At 43.7% G+C, this 23,242-nt stretch overlaps 1 protein-coding gene across 1 annotated transcript in view; it reads right to left on the bottom strand.

Annotated features, from left to right (window-relative positions):
- Window positions 1–23,242, bottom strand: part of robo1 (roundabout, axon guidance receptor, homolog 1 (Drosophila)) — a 238,506-nt gene that overhangs the window by 6,201 nt on the left and 209,063 nt on the right. The window contains exons 12-26 of the mRNA XM_061826585.1: window positions 21,496–21,577; window positions 21,235–21,403; window positions 20,301–20,467; window positions 20,034–20,155; window positions 16,929–17,160; window positions 14,565–14,686; window positions 13,069–13,240; window positions 12,786–12,986; window positions 10,945–10,971; window positions 10,764–10,806; window positions 8,069–8,223; window positions 6,269–6,619; window positions 4,332–4,451; window positions 1,375–1,525; window positions 947–1,186 (exon numbers count right to left, since the gene is read on the bottom strand). Of these exons, the coding sequence (XP_061682569.1) occupies window positions 947–1,186; window positions 1,375–1,525; window positions 4,332–4,451; window positions 6,269–6,619; window positions 8,069–8,223; window positions 10,764–10,806; window positions 10,945–10,971; window positions 12,786–12,986; window positions 13,069–13,240; window positions 14,565–14,686; window positions 16,929–17,160; window positions 20,034–20,155; window positions 20,301–20,467; window positions 21,235–21,403; window positions 21,496–21,577 (2,354 nt within the window). The remainder of the gene's footprint in view (window positions 1–946; window positions 1,187–1,374; window positions 1,526–4,331; window positions 4,452–6,268; window positions 6,620–8,068; window positions 8,224–10,763; window positions 10,807–10,944; window positions 10,972–12,785; window positions 12,987–13,068; window positions 13,241–14,564; window positions 14,687–16,928; window positions 17,161–20,033; window positions 20,156–20,300; window positions 20,468–21,234; window positions 21,404–21,495; window positions 21,578–23,242) is intronic.

The following is a 23,242-nucleotide window of genomic DNA, read 5'->3' as shown; positions in this document are numbered from 1 at the left end:
GTTCAAACTGGTAAACTTTATCGTTTTTAGCAAATAATCATGGTGTTGGAATTTCATGGCTAGAATTTTATCCAATTGCAACAAGATTTGAAAACTTGTCAGAAAATATAAAATTAAAAGTGAATTGATACATTGAGGATAAATCAGAGAAATCAGCGCTGTCTGTGATTGCGTTTGCGCACTTCCTGTTTTTTTTAAGTCATGTGGCTCGCCAAAACGGCAGCGCCCGTGAAAATTGCAAATAAAAACGCCATGAAATGATATGGGATTAACCTCAAATTTTCAAGGTACGGTACATATGACATGACCTATCGGATTAAGGCTGACTGTTCCTTTAAATTCAGATCATCAAGCCAGATTCACTTTAGAACAAGAAATTTAATTGGCAAGTCTATCAGAAGTAGAACCACAAAAAAGTCTCACAAAGCCACGCCTCCAACGGGAATTTGTATGAGGTGGTCATTTTAGAGTCCTTTTCTCCATTTCCCGGAATCCTTGAAACATGAACTACCAAATTGGAACCACATTCAGTATTACTTGTCGGACAATTGAGAACAAACTTCACTACATGTAGGCACCACAAAATAAACCCAAAAAATTTTAAAAAGTGTGAAATCCGGGGCGGTACGATGGAGCACCTGGTAAAGCGTTGGCCTCACAGTCCTGAGGTCCCGGGTTCGATCGCGGACCCGCCTGTGTGGAGTTGGCAAGTTCTCCCCGTGTCTGCATGGGTTTTTTTCCGGGTACTCCGGTTTCCCCCCCACATCCCAAAAACATGCAACATTAATTGGACACTAAATCTCCCTTAGGTGTGATTGTGAGTGCAACTTGATGTGCCTTGGGACAGGCTCCAGCACTCCAAGGGACCCTCGTGAGGATAAGCGGCTAAGAAAATGGATGGACGGAAGTGCGAAATCCATATCGAGTCATCGTGATATTACTCCACCTGCGCTCGTGGCCGTCGGGCGCCTCGTGCAACATGGGCGTCATCTCCTCCTGCGGCGAGGGCGTGAGCGTGGCGGTGGACTGGTGGCTGTAAGACACGGCGGCGGGGGAGGAGGCCGTGCCGCGGACGGGAGGGGTGGGCCCCCTCTCCATCTCGTCCTCCTCCTCCATCTCCTCCAACTCGCCGGGCTGCAGGTACATGTGAGAGGGCGGCACGGAGCACTGCATGTCTGGGTCGCAGCTGTCAACGTCGGAGAGGGAAGTGAAGGCTCATTATTTCCACATCATTTGCCGGAGACGTGCGTGTTTTTCAACACAAGGAAACATGTGGTAAATATTCATGCCGTCCCTCCATCAAGGTTTGACTCGGATTAAACCCCACAACACCCTCCCACCCAACACCCCCCGGGCAGATCATACCCGTCATACCTTTCTTCCATTGACAGGGAGTAGTCCTCGACGTTGCGCGACGGGGGCGGGTTGGCGGGCGGGGGCGGGGGCGGCAGGAGGTCAGCCCAATTCATTGTGCTCTGTTTCGGCACTTTGGGGGTGCGCATTCCCTTCTTGTGACCCTGGCTGCCTGCTCAACGAAACACACACAGACAACTTGAATTAAAGTTGCGCGCAGCAATAAAATGATCAAACTTTGAGTAGACAAAAAAGTTAAAAAAAAAAAGTTGCACAATTTCGCATCGCGGACAACACGGAAAAGGTCTGCCTCGCAGTTTGGGGCTCAAATCTGGATTTGGAAGTACTTGGAAGGATTTTCTTCAGGCACTCTGGCTTCCTTCGACACCCCAAAAACATGTAAATTAGGGTCATTAATCCATTCATGGGCAGGGTGGCAATTTTTTGCCTTATTGAAATAAAAGTTTCCCAACAGGACACAATCAAAGAAATTCTTTTTGGTTTATGGTTAATTTATATGATAACTTTACTAATTTATAATCTCATCCCAAAAATGGGACGCTGCCCACAAGAGGGTACTTGAGTTTTCTTAGTAGATCATCCCAAAAACCAGAATCAGAGTCAGATTAAAACACTCAAATATTTTGATGTACTGAAGGATATAATGCGTAAAAATCCTGATGTCCCAAAAATGGGACGCTGCCCGTGAATTTAAGACTAGATAAATTGTCTATGTGTGTGAATGTTAATGTAAATAGTTGTCTACGCTGCACGTGCCTGTTCAGGGAAAAGATGAGCGCTTTTGAAAACGGATGGATGGATGGATGGATGGATGGATGGATGGATGGATTGATTAGTGTCAGACCTTTGTCAAGGGTGGTCGGTTTGAGGCCCATCTGAAATTGTCAAGCTACAAGCCTTGAAAAATGCCAGAATCGGTCGACTTCCTGTTCAATTTCAGACGAGGCTACTTCAGACTTTTTTTGCGTATCCTGTTATGAAAACGCTTGTGCGGCTTGGCACATAACATGAGGTCAGATTCATTTTTTTGTGACTTTGCAGGGCCCCCCGGAGACCTTTTTCCAACGTGAATCATTGAAACATGAGATGAATGAAATGGCTACTTGAGCTTGGGCAAATTATCGAATTAGAGTCCGTCACCACACAGACGATTAAATTCTTCCAAAATAACCAAAATGGCTGACTTCCTGTCAAATTTCAAACACGTCCTTGAGATTTTTTTTCGTGTGTCCTATCAGGATAATCATGTCCACAAAATTTTCAAACTTGCTACAAGGGCAATTCTTTTTTTTTAACTTTCGAGGGCGTGCCACCACTCTGACAAGTATTGGGTACACGTAAATTACATCCCTTCACCAGGATCCACGCGTTGGTACAATGGCGGCAAAATCGTCGCGCTGTCTGGCATGTCGAGGCCCCCAACAAAAGTCGATTCATTCATGCGAAGAATAATAATAAACAACGATTCCGAGAGGGCCCTTTGACACCACCTCGCGCACCAGCCGAATGATTGACACACGACTAACGGAGCGTGAATGGACCGCAGAATAAATGCATGAATAATGGTCACACTTTGGTTTAATGCGTCCACGTGCCTCTCAGGGCTTCAGTAATGGCAAGTGAAATAAAGGCAGGCGTTGTTACCCCCACGGCGTGTAAAGAAAATGTGTGTGGGGGGTGGGGGGGTGGGGCGAAAAAGCACCCAATTAATACCAAGTGTGTGAACCAATGAGCTGTGAGGCCTAATGACTACAACTTGAAATGTGATATCAGAATGGATACGTGGCATTAAGGGTGGCAGCCTTGCATGGCGTCGCTCCAACGTGCTTCCATTTGTCCTTGTCCCCGAGAAGACACCAGGGCCCCCCGCGCCCCCGATAGGATTAAGTGGCGATTCCACAATTAAAGCAAAGCCCATTACGGGAAATAAAGTTCAATGCAAACGACGCAATGACCTACAAAGAAAGAAATCAAAGATAGGAACAGAAAAAAAAGACAACGGTTTGGTGATCAAGGCTCAAACGAGAAAACTGAGAGCAACAACAAATTAATTACCATAATTTCCGCCCTATAATACGAGACTTTTTTCACACGATTTCAACCCTGCGGTTTATGCAGTGATGCACCTAATTTGTGCATTTTTTTTTCTTAACGACCGCAAAGGTGCGGAAAAGGTGTGAGACCGGTGGAATATATGTCGAGGAAGTGACTTTTGCCAGTATGTTTTTTTTTTTAACTGGCCCTGCTAGCGGTTAGCGCCACGCTAGCTAGCGGTTGTTGCTGTGTTACTGCCACGTCTCAGTGATTTAGGTTTTTTAACCGGTTATGTTAGTTCTGTGCTACCGTGTTGCTAGTGTGTAGCTGTCGCGGCTGTTGTTTTTTTTTTTTTTTTTTTACTAGCCCTGTTCGTGCTACCGTGTTGTTGCTATGTTAAGCTAAGGTATTAAAACTTTGAAAGTGCTTTCTGTTTACCGTCTTTCTTTGTAAATACCTCGTGTTTCAATGTGGGTTTCAATGTGGACACTTGCAGATTTTACACAGGTGCGGCTTGTGTATGTACGAAATGGTATTTCCTTTTCAAATGTGCTGGGTGAGGCTTATAATCAGGTGCGCTCTGTAGGCCAGAAATTACGGGACAGTCTTGGTACCCTAATTCCTGGCCTAAAGAGCGCACCTGCTTATAAGCCTCGGTACACAAAAAGAGTTTACCGCTAGTGCCGCGCAAAGGTTAGCCTCTTTAGAATCTTTCTGTGTACCGAGGCTTATAACCAGGTGCGCTACCATGGCGCCGCGCTAACGCTAGTGCCGCATCACTTCATAAACCGCAGGGTTGAAAGCATGTGGAAAAAAAAATCACAGCTCATAGGCTGGAAATTACGGTAAATAATGTCACTTTAATTGAATACTTTACTTGTTACTCAACAAGATATGCAAACGAATAACACGCGAGGTCCTACCGGAGGTGCTGCTGCTGCCTCGGTCTGAGCTGTTGTAGGAGCCCCCGGTGTGGCTGTCGTGGCTGTGGTTGTACGGGATGGTGGCCGGCATCATGGGGGCGTCGCCGCCTCTGTAGCGATCTGATGACAGCAAAGTCACGTTGTTAAGGACTTGAAGAACAGGGTGAACAAAACAAAAACTACTCAGACAAAATGATGGTTACGCCCAGGGGAAGTGAAAATGGGCAAAAATACGACATTGGTCCTCATAGTTCAGCTTCTGGTAAGGTTTTCTGCAAGATACTAGAGAGAAGATTGTTGTCTACCGTGAATGTATAGCCAAACATTTAAACACACAAATGGATAAACTCATTTGAGCACCACCCCCCCCCTTCTGCCACCCCCACCCTTTTGTAATCAAAGCCTGCAAAGGCCAAATTGTCTTATGTCTTTAAAAGATTAATATTACCTTGTGGTGTGGGGTGTGTTAAGTGGATGTTTTTTGTTTTGTTTTTGTGCCTCCAGAATCTTCTCAGTTAACATCAGGGCTGAACCGGTTCAATATTTATAACAATAGTCTTTCACTAGTTCTTGGTACCACAAGAAATTGGGTACATGGGAAGAAAATCCCAACCGACATTGATTTTTGATCATCAAAAGTGGGGTCTCTCAGACTTGGTCTCAATTGGCACAGATTAAAAATGGGTGATAAATTGTTAGCATTCCTTGTGTTTTGGCACCAAAAATGACCCAATGAGTGAATAATCCTAATCCCCCAATAGTTGTTGTGCCTACAGGCCGGATTTACACTGCATGGTATAGGTGAAAGAATTATGACTTTTTTTGGCAGCGTAAAAGGAGAGAAGGGAAATGTGATCTTCAGATTTGAATCAGACCTCTTCCAGATGTGGCTAAAAATCAGATACAGTACGCCAGAATCTGACAATGTGATCACAACACAAAAAACATCATATTTGAAATGTACGATGAAATACACAAAATATGATAGTGGACATGAGTTGGACCTGCAATGTAACTCCAGCGTTAAAACAAATGTTACAGCATGTTAGTAGTGTTATAAATGCAATACATGATTTTTCGATGTTAGAGCATGCAAACATACAGAGGAAAAAAAAAAAAGAACCCAACACACAACAAAATGTGGACCCCCCCTCCCAAATTTGAACAAAGTGATGAAAAGTGAGTGATGAAAGAGATAAAGGTCGTCTTGTTATGGGAAATCTGACACCGAAGATGAGCCTTGGAGATGATCCAGCAGCGGAAGAGATGGGAGAGGATTGTGTGGCGGCTGATGAAGGGTTAATCAGGGGTGTCCAAAAGTTTTCTTCCGTAAATTGAAGGCCACTTGACATTCATCTTTTAACAAATGCTTTAAAAAAAAACAGTCCATAGCTTAAAGGTAAAAATTATATATTGTTTTGGAGGTGTGGGGGGGGGAGTTACATCATCTTTTTATGAAAGATGACAGATTTGTTACAGGATAGATATGACTGAAAATGTACAGCATGTAAACCTCAGTTGTGGAGCTCAGTTTCGTCATTTTTGGTGGCATAGATAAAAATGCATCTAGTGACGCTCTTGGCCGGCGACCCCTTGGCCCTCACCCACTAGATAAGAACTTGAGCGTCTTTGTTCGCATTTGATGTTCTGCGTCCCAATTGCGGGTTATTGCGATTTATTTTCATGGTTTATGTAAGTGAAAGAAAGACGCTAGCCAATGTAGCATTCATTTTACAGCACGCATGCCGGATGTTGGACACCCCCCGGGTTAGATAAACGTCATACACACGAAAAGGTGGAAGGGAAGAGCGACGGCGTCAAGATGTCGTCGATGCACTCCCGCGTTGGAAAGATTGAAGAGGAAGAAGGTGGATGGTGACGATGAAGTCTTGTGGGACCACCAGGCCGATGGCGGGGGGGCCACCCCTCGCACTCACCCTTGTTCAGCTTGTTTTGCTCCATGATGCTGTACTGCATTTCCTGTTTGGGCTGCAGGATGGCGCCGGAGGGCTTCCAGCCATGTTTGTCATTCAGCTCCCCTCCGCCACCCGCCGTCCCTCGGTCGTTGTTGCTCATGATGGACGACTGGATGAGCTGCGTGGTGGCGTACGGCGTGGGCTGGCCGCCGGCGCCCGCGAAGCGGCCGTCCTTCAGGTTGGGGCTGTTGAAGGTCTTCATTTCGTTGATCTTGTTGGACAGGTCCACGTCGCCGTACACCCCCGGCTCGGGCACCAGGAGGGCGCCCTGCTTATTGTCCATCTGGCTGTTGTAATTGGCGATGCAGTCGGCTGGAGGACACGGGCAGGGTTACTGAGGCTCTCAAAACGCCGTGGCCGTTTACGGGAGAACAGGAGACGCGTTTGGATTATTGATCATCTGATTTTGCAATTTAGTGTTTCAAACACACACACACACGCAGCTGTCATGCAAAGGCCTGTTACTTCCTGTTAAACACGTCACACCAAGTCAAGTAAACGTGTGCACTCACTGGACACATGCACAATTTATTAAGGATTACTTATACTCAATAAACCTCTTCCAGAAAAACGCTTTGTTCCATTTTTACGCTAGGGTGTACATAGACAGCCCACTAGCTTTTGGGAGAATGTAGAAGCCAGACAGACAGAAGTACACTAGGTAGCTCATCCGCTCCCATTAAGATATACCTACATTTTTACACTTTATCTAGATAGATTTTTACATACAGTTTTACAAATAACTACATATTTATGTCTGTAAATGCGTAGATCGCTAGAGGCTTTTAGGATAGATACATTGATGGACAGATAAATAGCAATGAAACAAAATAGAAGCTAGAAAAACATAGGTAGCGAAGAAGCTAGGTAGCTCGTTAGCTGCTATTAAGATAGAACGATTGGCCAAAAAAATGGACTGGTTGCTAGGTATAGATCGATAGTGATCAGTATGTAGCTAGCTCTCATTATATTTGTCACACCCTAACCCAAACAGATTTTTGTATAACTAGCCAGCTAGATAGATGGATACTTTGACACACAGACATACAAATATGTACTAGCTTGCTAGTGAGATAAAGTACAAGAGACAGTGTAGGTAGGTAGGTAGGTAGGTAGGTAGGTAGGTAGGTAGGTAGGTAGGTAGGTAGGTAGGTAGGTAGGTAGGTAGGTAGATAGATAGATAGTAGATAGATAGATAGATAGATAGATAGATAGATAGATAGATAGATAGATAGATAGATAGATAGATAGATAGATAGATAGATAGATAGATAGATAGATAGATAGATAGATAGATAGATAGATAGATAGATAGATAGATAGATAGATAGATAGTAGCACACAGACCGCTAGGCCGCTATTAAGCTAGGTAATGAGTGGGGTGCTTTTAAGATTGACTTATTTTTTATTTTATGTATAACCTAACATATTTCAGTGTCTGCACCAATGCAAAATCTTGAGTCTCTTCTTTCTTTTGGAATGTCCCCCCCCCGCCGCCACCCGCAAACATGTCAACTTCAGCCTGGGAGAAATCAAACACAGCCGCCTGCTCTTAATCCTAATATTTCCTTTGTGCAGGTTGCTCTTGTGAAGAAAGAGAAAGAGCAAGAGAGCGAAACAAGACAGAACTCTCAGGGGAGCTAACCCAGATATCACACTTTACTTCCTCCTGGCAGCTCCCACCTTTGTCTTATCCGTGCACTCTTATCATTTGTGGTGTCGGTGTTGCGTGGCGTGTTTTTGTTTTTGCACTTGACGTACCGGGCCGGCTGTACGTGGCCAGGTTGCTGTCGCTGTTGCCGTTGCCGGCGGCGCAGCAGTTAATGCTGCAGTTGTTGTGGTTGGAGCACGAGTTGGGCCACGTGTCGGCCAGCCAGGGCTGCGTGGCCGACTCGCCCATGTTGAGGAGGCCCGGCCTGCGCGCAAAAACAAAACACACAAAACGATATTACCACGTGTGCTACCTATACCAGAAAGAAAAGCTGAAATATTGCAAGTTTTGGCGAGTCGGCCCGGCCTGCGCGCAAAAACAAAACACACAAAACGATATTACCACGTGTGCTACCTATACCAGAAAGAAAAGCTGAAATATTGCAAGTTTTGCAATGTTCTTGGCATTAATGACAACGTATTTTTAAAAGAAAATAGTAACGCGTACAAAAACATGGCAAGGTGAACAGTCACAATACTGCGTGAACAAACGTGGCAGTTTTCATTCATTTTCTTCGCGGCTTATCCTTACAAGGGTCGCGGGGAGTCCTGGAGCCTATCCCAGCTGTCAACGGGCAGGAGGCAGGGTACACCCTGAACTGGTTGCCAGCCAATCGCAGGGCACATGGAGACAAACAGCCGCACTCACAATCACACCTTGGGGCAATTTAGAGTGTCCAATTAATGTTGCAGGTTTTTGGGATGTGGGAGGAAACTGGAGTGCCCGGAGGAAACCCACCCAGGCACGGGGAGAACATGCAAACTCCACACAGGCGGGTCGGGGATTGAACTCGGGACCTCAGAACTGCGAGGCCAACGCTTTAGCAGCTGACCCACCGTGCCACCTACATAGTATATTTATTTGATAATAGTTTTACAATTTTAGATAAAAACTGCAAATTTTGCGCAAATGAAGTCAGGAACAAAATGACAATTTTATGTGAAAAAAGATTGAAGTTGTAATTTTACAATGAAATAAGAGAAGGCGATTAAATTAATCATAATAAGTGGCAACATAAAAATCATTAATCATTCTTAAAATCAAAGGATTTCCATTGTTTTCATTTTCATTAGTTTGTTCTGACAACTACAAAATTAAAAATAAATTCCTGTAGTTTTGCACAACGGCCTGCACAGAAACGGTTGACAAAACACAACACAATGGCGTCAATGTGAACGAATTGCAGCAACATCCCATTTTGAAAGAGAAGATTATCAGCAGTTTATTCATCCAGCAGCTGAGAAGAGGGAAACTACAAATCCGGCTTTAGTACTTTTTTGCCTTTTGGACACACACATACACACACAAAAATCCCAGCTAAACAGATTGTGTGTGTTCGACTTGCCCAAAGCCAACAAAACTTTCCCTGAGCTCCGCCCGGATTAGACAAATGGATAAAAAAAAAAAAAAAAAAAAAAAACACTTGCAATGTTGCTAAATGTACAGTCCCCGAAATGAACTGTGAACGCACCGCTGGGCCATCAGCTCACAAATCTCTCGCATCCTTTTCTCTTTTTTTAAAACTTGATTTGCATCTATTACAAAACAAACTTTCCTCATGGAATAATAGAACTACAGATTAAGTCAAAGTAAAATATTTAAGTAAACGGTTTGCGTGAAAGTTCCTTGCACGTGTACTACACTATAACTTCCTTTAACGACCCAGGCTAAATGTAGCTCCTCCCCGCCATACAAAGCTTGTGTCACAGTGAAGATGCATACTTCCTTGACACCAATTAGTTTATTCCTATTGTGGCATTTTAGGGTGTTTCAGAAAAAGCACAAAAAATACAAACGTGGGTATTTTTCGATAAACTAGCTCGGGATAGAATACGCGCAGAAAAAAAAACAAGATGGTGAATTTGGAAATGGTGAAAATGTGGGGTCCTCATCTCCAATGGAATTTATGTGAAGAAATTGGAATAAACTAGTAATTGGGAAAAGGGAAGGTTGGCTCTCAACGGGGACCTTAAATATAATTTGCAAATATGCCCACCCAAGCCGGTTTGGAACCCCCCCTCCCCACCCCCATCCCTCCATGTGGGAACATCCTCACAAGCAGCACTCCCTTGTACCCGTGTACCTTTGTGTGGCTGACTGCGCCCGTGCTCATGGGGCTTTGCACAAGCCCCGACCTGCACTGGGGGCTTTCTTGTGTCCCATTCCGCCACATCAAGGCGTCCCTCAGGTGGTTTTGCATTGATGCAACGGCGCAGCCTGGTGGTCGCGTGTGTCTCTGCGCGTCTTTAGTGGCTTGCTCAAAGTGGACTTCAACAGATCCCCCACCCAATTCCGCACCCATTTTCCCCAGCATTACAAAATCATAGAACGCCCTCTGTTGACCATATTGTGGAAGTGCATGCTGCCCAACCCTGAAATAAAAAAAATCCTTCAAAGGATACTCAAAGCTGTGACAAGAACTGCCAGGCTTGGAAGCAATTTAACTCGCATAACATATTTTTGACTGACATATCACACATTCAGTATAGTTAAAAAAAAAAAAGGATTAAAAAAAAAAATCAACATTCTAGCCATCATTTTCCTTGATTTCTCAGTTGATAATAGCTAAATATGTATGAAAAAATTCGAGCATATGCAGAAGGTGCACATCTATCAAGGTCACTTTTAATAATACACGTTATTATTTTGGTGTGATCCAACTGTACACACTTTTTTCCCTCTTTTGTTTGTCATTTTGTCATCTTATTTTTAAAATATTTTTTCCCCCATTCTAATATTCTTTACCTTCCTGCACTGCTCACTCCTTCGCCACCTCTCTGGTACGCCACTGGAAAGATCAAACAGGACAATTCACAATATTTACATCACATTTATACAGTATATGCTGTTATTAAATAATATAAAAATTGTAAACCACTGCAGGTCAATTCATTTAATTGTTTTGTGTGTTTGTTTGTGTGCTTACCTGTTGGCGTGAAGGTGAAAGAAGGCACTGTTTGGAAGAGAAAAATAGTACTCAATTATTTCATAATTCATTTATGTAATAATATACTACCCTCAAGTATTTGTGTGGTACACTGGCTTCCTCTAGTGGAACACAACGTTTCAAATTGAATTGCGCGTTGTCCATGCATCTATCTAAATCTAGTTTCTTTGCCGCTTATCCTTAAAAGGGTTGCAGGGAGTGCTGGAGCCTATCCCTCCTATAGATAATTGTTTTTATTGAAGATTTTAAAAAATAAATCAAAGCATCATTTAAGTGTGACTTACACTAATTTAAAGTAAAATTTTAGCCATGATGGTGGCACTTTAAGAGGTAATTATTTTCCAGATGGAACTTCCAAGAGCTTTCTCCCTCCTGCAAATAAATTCTTAAACAGCTAACATAAAATTATGCCTTTTATCATTATTTTATTTAGGTTCTTTATTCATTTATTGATTATTATATTGGGCACAGTGGATCAGCTAGTAAAGCGTTGGCCTCAGAGTTCTGAGGACCCGGACTTGATCCTGGTCCCACCTGTGTGGAGTTTGCATGTTCTCCCCATGCCTGAGTGGGTTTCCTCCGGGCACTCCGGTCCACCCACATCCCAAAAAACATGCAACATTAATCGGAAACTCTAAATTGCCCCCAGGTGTGATTGCGAGTGCGTCTGTTCGTCTCGATGTGCCCTGCGATTGGCTGGCAACCAGTTTAGGGGGTACCCCTGCCTCCTGCCCGTTGACAGCTGGGATAGGCTCCAGCACTCCCCGCGACCCTCATGAGGATAAGCGGCGAAGACAATTGATTGAAATGATTACAATCTTTGTCAAATTGTCCAAAAGATTGTACCACATTGCTAGATTCCTCGCAACCTTTTATTGCTCAGGGGCTGTCCTCGCAATGTCTTTATTCCAGAAATGTACTGTAGTCTCTGTCAATTGACTTTCTGTGTTGTATATTTTCATGTTTTTGACATACTTGGTAAAATTAGAGGGCTTCAATCATCCTCGGACCCTCAAACGGGGAAAACTACAAACAGGTCATAGAAGGAGCCCTTTTGTAAAATATATCAATCGATTTGAAGAAAAAAAAAAAAAAACTGGCTCCAGCTTCTCTTTGGCTCTTTTGAACAGAGAAGACAGGAAGCGCTTTAGAAATGTTGCTGCAACGCCGTCGGGCGCCCTGCAGGCCGCGCTATGGCGCCCTCCCGACTTTGAAGCCGGTCCAAATCAGACATCTGAAGCAAAGATGCTTTCTGCCTGACGCAATTAAGTCCGAGCGTGACGAACGCTCTTTGTGCAGCAACATAAATCAAGGGCGAAAATTGCTTCAATGCTGGGCTATAACACAGCATTATAATTACAACATATATTGCTCAAAATTGTCATCCATAACCCGCCTCAGCACCAGCGCTGCGTTGCCTCACGCGGCTGCGATGAAGCTCTTTTCCAAACACTTTTCGTTGGCCAAAGAGTGAGGCCTCATGCAGTCTGTGCAGCCCAAAAGTGTCATTTGCAAAATTTCAATTAACCTATAATATGATTATTTAATAATAATGCTAATAATAATATCAGAATATAAATCAACACTATTTAAATATTGGAGGTAATGTAATCAAAAGTCATGTATTTCTATCATTCTGTGGTTTTGTTGTTACGATATGTACATAATACATTTTGGGCGTTAATTCAGAAGACAAAGCACACTGTGGCATGGGGAAAAAAAAAAGCAAAGCATCGAAAAGTGGCTTTCAATTTTGTGAGCAGTCACATCGCCCATCTTCAGGCCCAGCATGCACACTACACATTGCGCCCTGGACTGACCCTTGCGTATGCCGGCGTAGTTGCTGGAGAGCCCGTTGCGCTTCTTCCTGTGGCGGTACAGCCAGATGCTGAAGACCAGCAGGATGATCCAGCAGGCGGTGCCGATGCCGGCGATGAAGGCGGGCTGCTTCACCACGTCTGAGATCTGCTGCGATAGCGGGTTTTGGGGGTCCGCCGCCACCGTCATCCGCCCGGATGCGTCTGAGGGAGATGCAGCCCAAGGCTCATGATTGCATTTTTTTTTCCTGAAACAATTTTTTTATCTACAATAATTTCTACTCACCGAGTTGGAAGTAGGTGATGTCGCTCTTGACCCCGGGGCCCGCCCCGGTGCTGGCCGCCACCTCCACGCCGTAGCGGACCCCCGGAACCAGACTGGGGATGAGCACGGAAAAGGTGGTGGCGTCCACGGTGCGGTTGATGTGGTACCTGCTCTCGTTCCCCAAGCACCAAATCTAGGACATTATAAGATTTGATTGTGTTACTTATTCGTTCAAGCATTTTAGTCTGTGACTTATTGTTGCAGGTGTCAAATGAGGGCTGGGCCGCTGTGACAACGTTTCATTTCACGCCGTAAGTTTTCTTGTTTTACTTTGCTACCATGCTAGCTGTTTACACTTTTAACGAGTGACATGTGAAGGTAATTTGTTTCTGCGGAATAATTTAACGACTGTATGCACAAAAAAAAGGACGGCTTTGATACTTTATGATCCTCTTTTGCTAGTCCCTATCCCAGGCAAATACGAAGGTTCGCTCAACTTTTTCCAACCACGAGTACGCGTGACGAGATAGCCTCCTGCAGGTGGCAACTTCACTAGCTTCACCTCAGCGGGACGCAGCTATCGTGTTACGTTGAGCATTTGAAAAACACAACGTTATGTTTTCCAGCCCGCCACGAACAAAGACTCACTATTAAAGCACAGCAGCCATAACATGTCTCGCCCTATGGAAAACAAATGGGGTGGGGTCGGGGGGTATCAGTAATCAGGCCCGTAAGCCAATTAGAGTGACTTGGAGGAGCTGTCACTCCAGGGAAGGGGGTGGGGTCTGTGCTCCCCAGCTAAACTAAAGCAGGGGTCACAAAGAGAACCATACATCCACATCCAGACGTTCTGCTTTCCCGACACGCTTCCTGGGCATCGAATGTCTCGCGTATGAGAGCAAAATGTCCACAAGCTCAAAGCCACAAAACGACTGCGATGGGCTGGGAAATGCAAGCGGCTTGTGTTGCTTTTCCTGACATACAATAACACGCTGTAAATAATTGAAGCATGTGACAAACAAGCATTGCAGAGACACAAATGAACACCACTCATGTACAAAGCGCGCCCGCTGTACATGCGTGTAATGCACAGTTCATAACAAGAAGACAAATTAAAACCACTTTAAATTGAAAAGAGACACTTTCAGGTATTGCAGTAAAACTTGAGAGACCCCTTGTAATATTTAGATCGTGTTTTAGTTACGCATGTCACATATTGCCAATAATAATTGCGATCAGAACATCAAAGAAAAAAATTTGTGAATTAATAATTGTAGTGAGACAGTTGTATAAAACAAATAAGGCAGAACTCATATTTGGGGGGGGGGGGGGTTGTTATCCAACTTGATCCACACCACATTTACCTGGAAGCGTTTGACACTTTCCACTAGATGGCAATATTTCATAGCAGTGCATTGATTTCATTCATAACTCCACACCGTTGCATACATATGTAGGTGCTTCTTTGTGTGTTTGTGTCCCCTCCCTCATGCAGCATGGGGGGGGGGGTTTGTTACCTTGTACTCCTGGACCACCCCGTTGCGCTCCTCCTCCGGCGGCGGTTGCCAGGAGACCATGATGGCGGTTCCGTTTTCGCCGCTCTCCGTCACCGTAACTTCGCGGGGAGGCGCGCTGGGCACTGATGGTGGATTGGAGATGTAGACAAAGGAAGGAAAAATTATATATATATTAGACGCACCCGTGCAATACATCGCCAATTAGAGGTACTCTCGCCTGGTTCCAGACAACAAAGGAATGATGTTAGATCCTCCTGTTATGTTGAATTTAGAAACAAAAAGAAAATCTAGAAAAATACCTTGAAAAATGTAAAAACAAAATGAAGAAAAACGTTTTTTTTAATCTGGCCCTTTTTTTTTTGTTGTTTTTTGCAACAACAAAAAAAAGAACATTTCATCTAAGAGTCACTGAACGTAGTGCACAGGTGTCAAACCTGCGGCCCGGGGGCCAAATTCGGCCCGCCACCTGATTTTATTTGGCCTGTGAAAGCAAATTATGTGTCAAGTTCCATATTCTTGTTAAAATCTGTACAAAAATTTCAAATGGTTATGGATACTACAAGCATTTTTGTGTTACCAAAGATCAACAGTCGTTGAAAAACCCATTACGCTTGATTTCTGATTCCAAAACTAGTTCATAAAATTCATGTGTAAATATAAGGGAAACCGTAACTGCAGTGTGGCCCACGACAAAAATTAGTTTCTTTGCGCGCAAGATTCACGCATGTATCACGTTTCACACACACAAACACACGCACACACAAACACCTTATGTTACACCAGTTTAACGAAGAATCTAAAAGTGTGAATACATTTCAGCTTCATTTTACCGAGCAAGACAGTTGATGAATTTAAGAAGAAATTAGAGCACATTTAAAGTGATAATTAAAATAATGATAAACACATGCTAAATAGGAAAAGTGTGGGTGGCCAGTGATGTGAAAGCAGTCGTTTTCATCATTAAATACCAAAACAATAACGTAAACAAACTTTCCAGTTAGCACTTTGGTGACGGTTACATTTTTCCATCTGTGGCGTGATTAAAATGTGCATTGATGTATTGCGCACAAGAAATATTAGTGAGTGTTTATATTAGTAAAATATTCTCAACCGTTATGATCACTTTGCAATTTTATCCGAGGAGAGACTACGGGCAACACGGAAAAGGGCCACTGCACTGCAGTGGTGAATGTGGAGTGTAATATTGCAAGAACTAGAGTTGAAGAACCGGCTAAGCGGGAAAGAATGTGTTTATTTTTGGAATTTCTCGCCATTCCTCCTCACGTTACAATGAGATTTTGGGCCCCTCCAGCGAAGTGGAAATTACGGACTCATGAGCGGCGGCACTGTAACTTGTGTAAACTAAGCTTTGTGTGTAGTTGTAATTTTATGCTGTCTATCCTCAAACATAACAATGGAATAGCTAATTAATTCGAGTGGAGATTGAGGACGGCATAAGTAAAACATGGCAACTTCCAGGGCTATGGTACAGGGTTATCTTAAATCATCACGTCTATTTTTTGTAATTTCTTGCACTGTATGCTCAAATGTTACAATGACGTAGCCCTTTTATCGGAGAAGAGACTGCGGGCCGCTGTAGTGGGGACTGTAGACTTCAACAGAAAGGCCCAGCTACAGTGTAAACTAGGGCTGGAATTATTTTGTTGTTATTTCTGGCCATTTATCCTCAAATTATGTAGCAATTCTTTCAGAGGGGAGACTCTGGGCCTCTGCAGTAACGTCAAACGTAAGGTTTCCAAAGGTGTAGCAGCAGCCCTAACCCTAAACCTAGTTTATGTTTAGTTTTGCCATTTCTTGCTGCGTATCCTCAAATGTTACACTAGCGTGGAAAATTTATCCTGGAAGAGCAAAGTGGAGATTGTGGATTCAAAAATGAAGGAATGGTAACAGTGTCAACTCAGGTGTGCGTGTTTTTAGTTTTGGCATTGCTAGCCGTTGTATCCTCATATGTTACAAATTCACATTGCAGCAAAGTGGAGACTGCGGAGTACATCACTGCTGGCAACGTGGATTTAGGATGCAAAAATGATATTTAGTCCTACTGTAGCATCGTTAGTGTGCCCGTTACGCCCAAGACTCTGTCTAAAACCCTCACAAGGTCATTTGTGCAAGTCCAACGCTTGTTTTGACTGCCCGTAAGGCCCTGCGGAAATGCTTCGATGTGGCACGCCAGAACAAAATCTCCCCTCATCTCGCACGCCCACCACCCTGCCTGGTGTGAACAGCTGTTGTCTACTCGCACACATGCAAGCTGTGCATATAAAAGAGTCTACGCATGACAACATGTGTACACGCGTGTGAGTGTTAAAGCGCTAAAGCGCACAAACACAAAGGACACCACACCTTCTTCGAGGGTCCTGGCGATTTTCACGTCGCTGTCGCTGCCCTGGAATTCGTTGAAGAAGGGCCGCACTTTGAACTCGTACGTGACGCCCTTGCGGAGCTGTGGCACCACTGCGCTGTCCTCGCCCGGCGTACGCACTTCGAACGTGGCCCAGTCACTGCGCGGCTGCCCCTCTGGTGATGGCCTGTACATTACCTTGTAGCCCTGGATGTACTGGGACTGTTGCTCCACCTAGTGGACGGAAGGGAAACAGCGATGTTAGCCTCGGACAATGAAGTTCAACGGTAAGAGGTTGAACTGCAATTTTATCCAAAAAGAGAGCAAGAAAACAAGATTCGGCAAGAAAACACAGCAACATTATCGAAAGATAATTAAACTCCGTGGCAACAACTTTGGTTGACTTGGAATTTATTCCGAGAGGAGATTGAACGAGACGAGAAATTAAGAAAAATTGCAGACTGTGGAGTATAATGCTGCAGAGTTCACAGCTCAAAAGCAGGGAAGTGCTAATCTTTTTGGAAATAGATTTTTTTTGTCATTCCTTGTAAATCCTATTATGATACTATAATGATAATCTTATCTGAGAAAAGAAAGGGCTCTTGCAGCCAATTGGAGTGTAAATTTACACAGTACACAGCTCAAGGAAAGGGTACGCTAATGTTTGGGTACATATTCAGTTTGTATGGAAGTAAATTAGTGCCACCAGGAATTGAACTTGAAATGCCAAAGAAAACAGGATTTGAATTTAAAATGTAAAGTGATCACATTTTCAATAGTTGCTACAATTCGCTGCCTGAAATTCAACCGCCTACAATTCGTTGTCTAAAATTCACCGTCTGTGTCACCAGGCAGGGTTACTTCAGGTCAGAAACAAACCCCCAGCCAATCGCAGTTACGCTTTCTCAGCCCCGTGACGTCACATACTAAGACAGCGTAACTGGATTGGCTGGCTGTTTGGTTCTGACCTGAAGTAACCCCGCCTTTTGGCACAGATGGTGAATTTTAGACAGCGAATTGTAGCCAGTTGAATTGTTAACATTGAAAAGTCACACTGAACTACAACTACTGAAAATGGGATCACTTTGCATTTCAAATCCTGGTGGCACAAACTTAATTCCATAATTTTGCCACGTATATTTAAATGTTACAATTATATTAGAGAAGGACTTGAGTCTAGCCGCAGCAAAGTGAATACTATTGAGTATAATACTGAAACATACAAAGTGAAGGCACTGCAGCAGTAAGACAACTGTGGCATGCAAGTATCTTAATTTTTGGCACTTCTTACTGTGTAACCTCCAATGTTACAATGGCGTAGAAGTTTTATCCGAGGAGAGACTAAGGGCACCACAAGAGTGGTACGCTAGCCTCCAAATGTTTTTTTTTTTTTTTTTTGTAATTACTTTCTGTTAGCAAAGATTTAGCAGTTCAATCCAAGACGGTGGGACACTGCAGCAAAGGGGAGACAGTGGACTCTAAAGTTAGCATGTGTGTTTATTTTGGTCATTTCCTGCTATAAATCCTCAATTGTTACAAGGGAAGGCAAGGATCTGCAGGATCTCCAGCAGGGGTCGGTCGCACCGGGGAGCTTCAGAGATGAAGAGCTAAGCTAGCACATGCTAACCCAGGAGTTTGTTTAATTAAAGCAACAAAACCACCAGGCTAATATCCTCGTAAGCCCCACTGGAAGGTGAACAAGCTGTGTTCTTCAACACATTTTTTCAATTTTTATCCCCGTAAAATAATCTGCCAGCTCAGGTGGTTATGATTAGGCCGCAGGCGCATATCAAAGGGAAAAATAAGGCTAATAAAGTCCCACATTGGAAAAAGCTGCAGGCCTGAAAAAACATGGGAACTGTGCCGCTTAAATCTCTCATATGGCGTGGCGGGTCAAAATGACCCGACGGCGACACGGGGGGCTCATGTCAACGTTGTCAACAACATAGTTAGGTTCCACAGCTAAGGGACACGCTTTGCGCATTTATATTTTTGTCATTTGTGGCCATCATTTCAAAATTGTGACTGTGGACTGGAGACAAAAAAAAAAAAAAAGGAAAGCAATTGTATAAACTAATGTTAGCATGTGTCTTTGTTTTTTTTTTTGTCATTTATTTTCCTTTATCCAAAATTTTCACAATTTTGATGGGTCGAAGTGACTCGCTGGACATAGAGTCCTGTTTAAAAAAAAATAACACCAGACAAATGATTTGTTTGACATTTATGGTAAAATTAAAAGAGGAAAGGAAAAAAAAACAAGAATGATTTTAGTCATTTTGTTCATGTCTGAATAACTATTTGCAGACATGTATTTTGAGTCTTCTTTGAAAAAAAAGATAAAACACCACCGGATTAAGGGTAATTTTAAAATAATTAAAAACAGTCTTAATCTAGATTTTCTTCAATATAAACTGCGTTATAACAGGAGGGTAAATATATTAGAAATAATAAATTACAGTCATGTAAAAGAAATGGATACATTGTAATATTATCAAAAACATTTCAATAAATCAATAAACATTTCATCAGACTGGTAAAATAAAACAAATGGAAACAGACAAAAACAGGTACTCTATTTGTCTTTTCAAACAACTTCCATTTCTTTGAAACCACCCCCCCCACCCCCCACCCCGTATTTTTCCAACTTTAAACTGGGTCAGTTTGACCGGCAACATAACAGGCGGGTTCCACTTGGTTCTCCCACTCCCACCTTCAACATCTGCAAACGATTTCCAATTACGAGCCAAAGAGTTGCCCCCCCCCCCCCCCACCCCCAACCCCCTCCCTCTCACTCGTATTATTTTAACGGCTGTCCACTGTTTCGAATCAGAGCGGGGGCGGCCGCAATCTGGTAACCCCCGTGGCGTCAAAATTGCCGTTTTAAGGCCGCACAGCGTAGCTCGGACAGGCTCCGGCCAAATGGACTCTTACGCGCACTTGTTCTGAGCTTTAATAAAACTAACCGATGACCTTCCTACGTAAGTATATGTACACGGAATTAAGATTTTGGACGTTTAGACGGTTGGAAGGGGTTATTAGCGTCAGAGCGCTACCAAATTGACAGCCGGTCAAAGCGGTTTTACAAGTGCCGCCGTGGACGTACTCACCGTCCACTGCACCCTGACGGAGGATGAGGACAGGATGGTGGGGTTGTGCAGGTGGATGACCACCTCGCCCAGCTCCCTCTGGATCTGCCGGTGATCCACGCCCTGGCTGGTTGGGAGGATGTCTGCGTGCAACATTTTTGTCATTCTTGCCATGCATACTCAAACAATGATGCAACAAGATGACTCAAACAACTTTATCCAACGAAAGACTCAGGGCAGGAAGAGGACGCGCCACTGCAGCCAAGTAGAGACTGCGGAACGGCTTACCTTGCGTTTTCACAGCTTCGGTGATCGGACTGGGGTCGCTGAGTCCGTAGGCGTTGGCAGCCCTCACCAGGAAGAGGTAGACGGCGCTGGGCTTCAAGGCCCTCAGTACAAAGGACTCGGTCTTCACGTGCTCTGCTAGCGTCTGCCAGCTGCTGCCCGACGCATGGCTGCACTCGCAAAATGTGGAAAGACAGTTTGCGTTCAGTTAAAATGAACATGGGTGGGAAAAAAGAAACAAAACAAAACAAAAAAAAACAGACACATATTTTAATTTGTGACTTATTTGGACCTGAGACATGAAAAAACATTTTTTTCGAGACATGAAGGCAATTTGTTGCTGGTTGCACTTTGTAGAAAAAAAATGAAAGAAATCCTGATATTTTTTGTAATTTTGTAAGATTAACTATTTTTTCCAGAGAAACTGAAGGAGAATTATTTTGGTTGTTTAAAAAAAAAAAAAAAAAAGTTCGGGCTATATGCTTAATTTTATGATTTAGTTAGCCGCAACATGAAGATATGTTCATGAGTAAAAATCAAGAAACTTTTAAAAATATTCTCATTTTATTGCTGACGTGATTCTTTAGTTGATTCTAAAAAATACATTTCTTGCAGTTAAAACAATTTAAATAAAACACACCAAATTTGGAAATTCATAATTCTATTTTTCTTTCTTTTTTCTTTTGAGAGATGAAAATAAACTATAAAACACTACAACTAGCACTGATGGTAAAACTAAGGCTAGCATCTACCATTTTAGTTCAGGCGAGGCTAATTTGTTTTGGTAACAGACTGAAAAAGGAAAAGAAAAAAAAAGAATAAAAAAAAAGCGAATTACCAAGTTGTTAGCGTGTAGCATTAGCATTCCTAGTCCACTTTTCCTTGATTTGTGCTAGCAATTAAGCTAACGTATGGCAGCTTTGGCGGGGGTGTTCACCTGAAGGCTTCGATGACGTAGGAGGTGGGTGTGGCCCCGGCGTTCAGGTTGGGCTTCCAGGAGAGCGTGACCGAAGTGCGGGTGACGTCCGTGACTTCGGGTTTGGAGGGGGCGCTCGGGATCAAGTTGGGGTCGGTGGGTCTGTTCGGCTGGACAGGGACTCCAAACTCTGATTGGATCAACAAAACGTGGTGGAAAAGTCCATTGTTAGTGCCCCATGCTGGTGAATTTCATCTCTCGCGTGACGACAACATCCGATACCTTGGACTTGCAGATGAGCTTTCCACGAGGCCTCGCCGCCGGGAGTGGAGGCGATGCAGGTGTAGTACCCCGAGTCGCTCAGCTGGAATGAGACATTTGTCGATAATATAAATGATTTGTTAGTGTCTGACACACTTTCCTGTTCTTTCCAACCCGTGAGCACGCTTGCTGTCAGTTTTGTCGCAGCGCGGCTGTCATTCCCTGATCATCTCGGTATCATGTCGTCGGCGGAAGGTTGAGTGGCAGGCGTCGGTTGGAAAATGGAGCACACAATAATTGGAGGAATCCACATTTGTACATCTTAACGGTCCCCCTGAACCCTTCAGAAACCGTATCGGGGAGTGAAAAGATGCCAATCTTACCCTGTAGCTACTTTCAATAGCCATTAGCTATTAGCTAATATGGAATGGAATCTCTAGGCTGCTTTTGGTTATTACCTCAGGGCCACTTCATAAAACATCACAGATTAAAAAAACGTGTCGTTTTAACTACAGTAATCGCCATCATATTCAAGGTTAACTACTCTCATATTTGCGTTTTTTTTTTCACCTATTAGCTGAAAAAAACACCAATTTCCAGCTTTTGCGGTCTGTCTTAAAATGCCAATCAGCACAGTAAATGGTTTAAAAGTGATGATGTGAAACATCTTGACCGACAGGCCAGATCTTCCTTTCTTTATTTGAAAACTAGGATCAGTTTTATCTTTAGATGTTAGCTCCTCCAAGCAGAGATCCCATCGAGGAGGATAAGAGAAAGTGACAAATATTCTGAGAATTGAGACAATCACAGTAGAGTGACCAGAGTCCAAATCCCGGCCCCGTCTGTGTGCAGTTTGCATGTTCTCCCAGTGTCTGTGTGGATTTTCTCCGGGCTCTGGTTTGCTCCCGCATTCCAAAAACATGCATTCGTTGGAGACTGTAAATTGCCCCTAGATGTAGACTGAGTGCGGACTCCTCGTGCCCTTCGATTGGCTGGTAACCAGGTCAGGGTGTACCCCGCTGCCTACCTGATGATTGCTGGGATTGACACCAGCACTCCCGCAACCCTCATGAGGATAAGCAACTTTGAAAATGGATGGATGGACAGTTCATGGTGTACCCTGCCTCCTGCCTAAAGATTGTTGCGATAGGCTCCAGCAATCCCGTGATACCTTGTGAGGATATTGATTGATTGATTGATTGATTGTCTTAACTCCTTTGTCGAAGATAAAAAATGTAAAAGTAAGTACTCCTATTGTATTTTAACTAAGCATTATTTATTAGTAGAATACAAACTTGTGCTAAATATCTGCGATATTCAGAACGGCTGACAAATTGGCCTTACTGTCACACCTGCTCAGTTTAGCAAAACAGAAGTGTGTCCATACACACTACGTGTTAATGTGTACTTGTGTTTGTGTGTGCCCGTGTGCGAGTACAGCAGGTATGGGTCAAAAACCGATTGCCTCACACGCCACAATCATCACAAAAATGTTGTTCAGGAGAAGTGACATTATGTTAATGGGAAGTGCTAGCGCGGTTGCTGCACTTATAATGGGGGAGGGAGGGGGGGGGCTCGCTTTCATTGCAGGTCCACTTGCACTGCAATCTTGTAAACCACAAGACATGCCAGCAGTCATCACGGCACCGCAAACTGACACGAACTCTGACCCTGTGACAGGGAGGGAACACTCACGCCCCCTCCGGATCACTCACGAATTCCCCCCCACTCCGCCACACACACAAATTCACGCAAAAACCTCCACCTG

This window comes from Syngnathoides biaculeatus, chromosome 8 (assembly GCF_019802595.1).
Source record: "Syngnathoides biaculeatus isolate LvHL_M chromosome 8, ASM1980259v1, whole genome shotgun sequence".
In the NCBI taxonomy this organism is placed as follows: Eukaryota; Metazoa; Chordata; class Actinopteri; order Syngnathiformes; family Syngnathidae; genus Syngnathoides; species Syngnathoides biaculeatus.
Note: the sequence above shows the minus strand (reverse complement) of the source record. Positions and strands in the feature narration are given on the sequence as shown.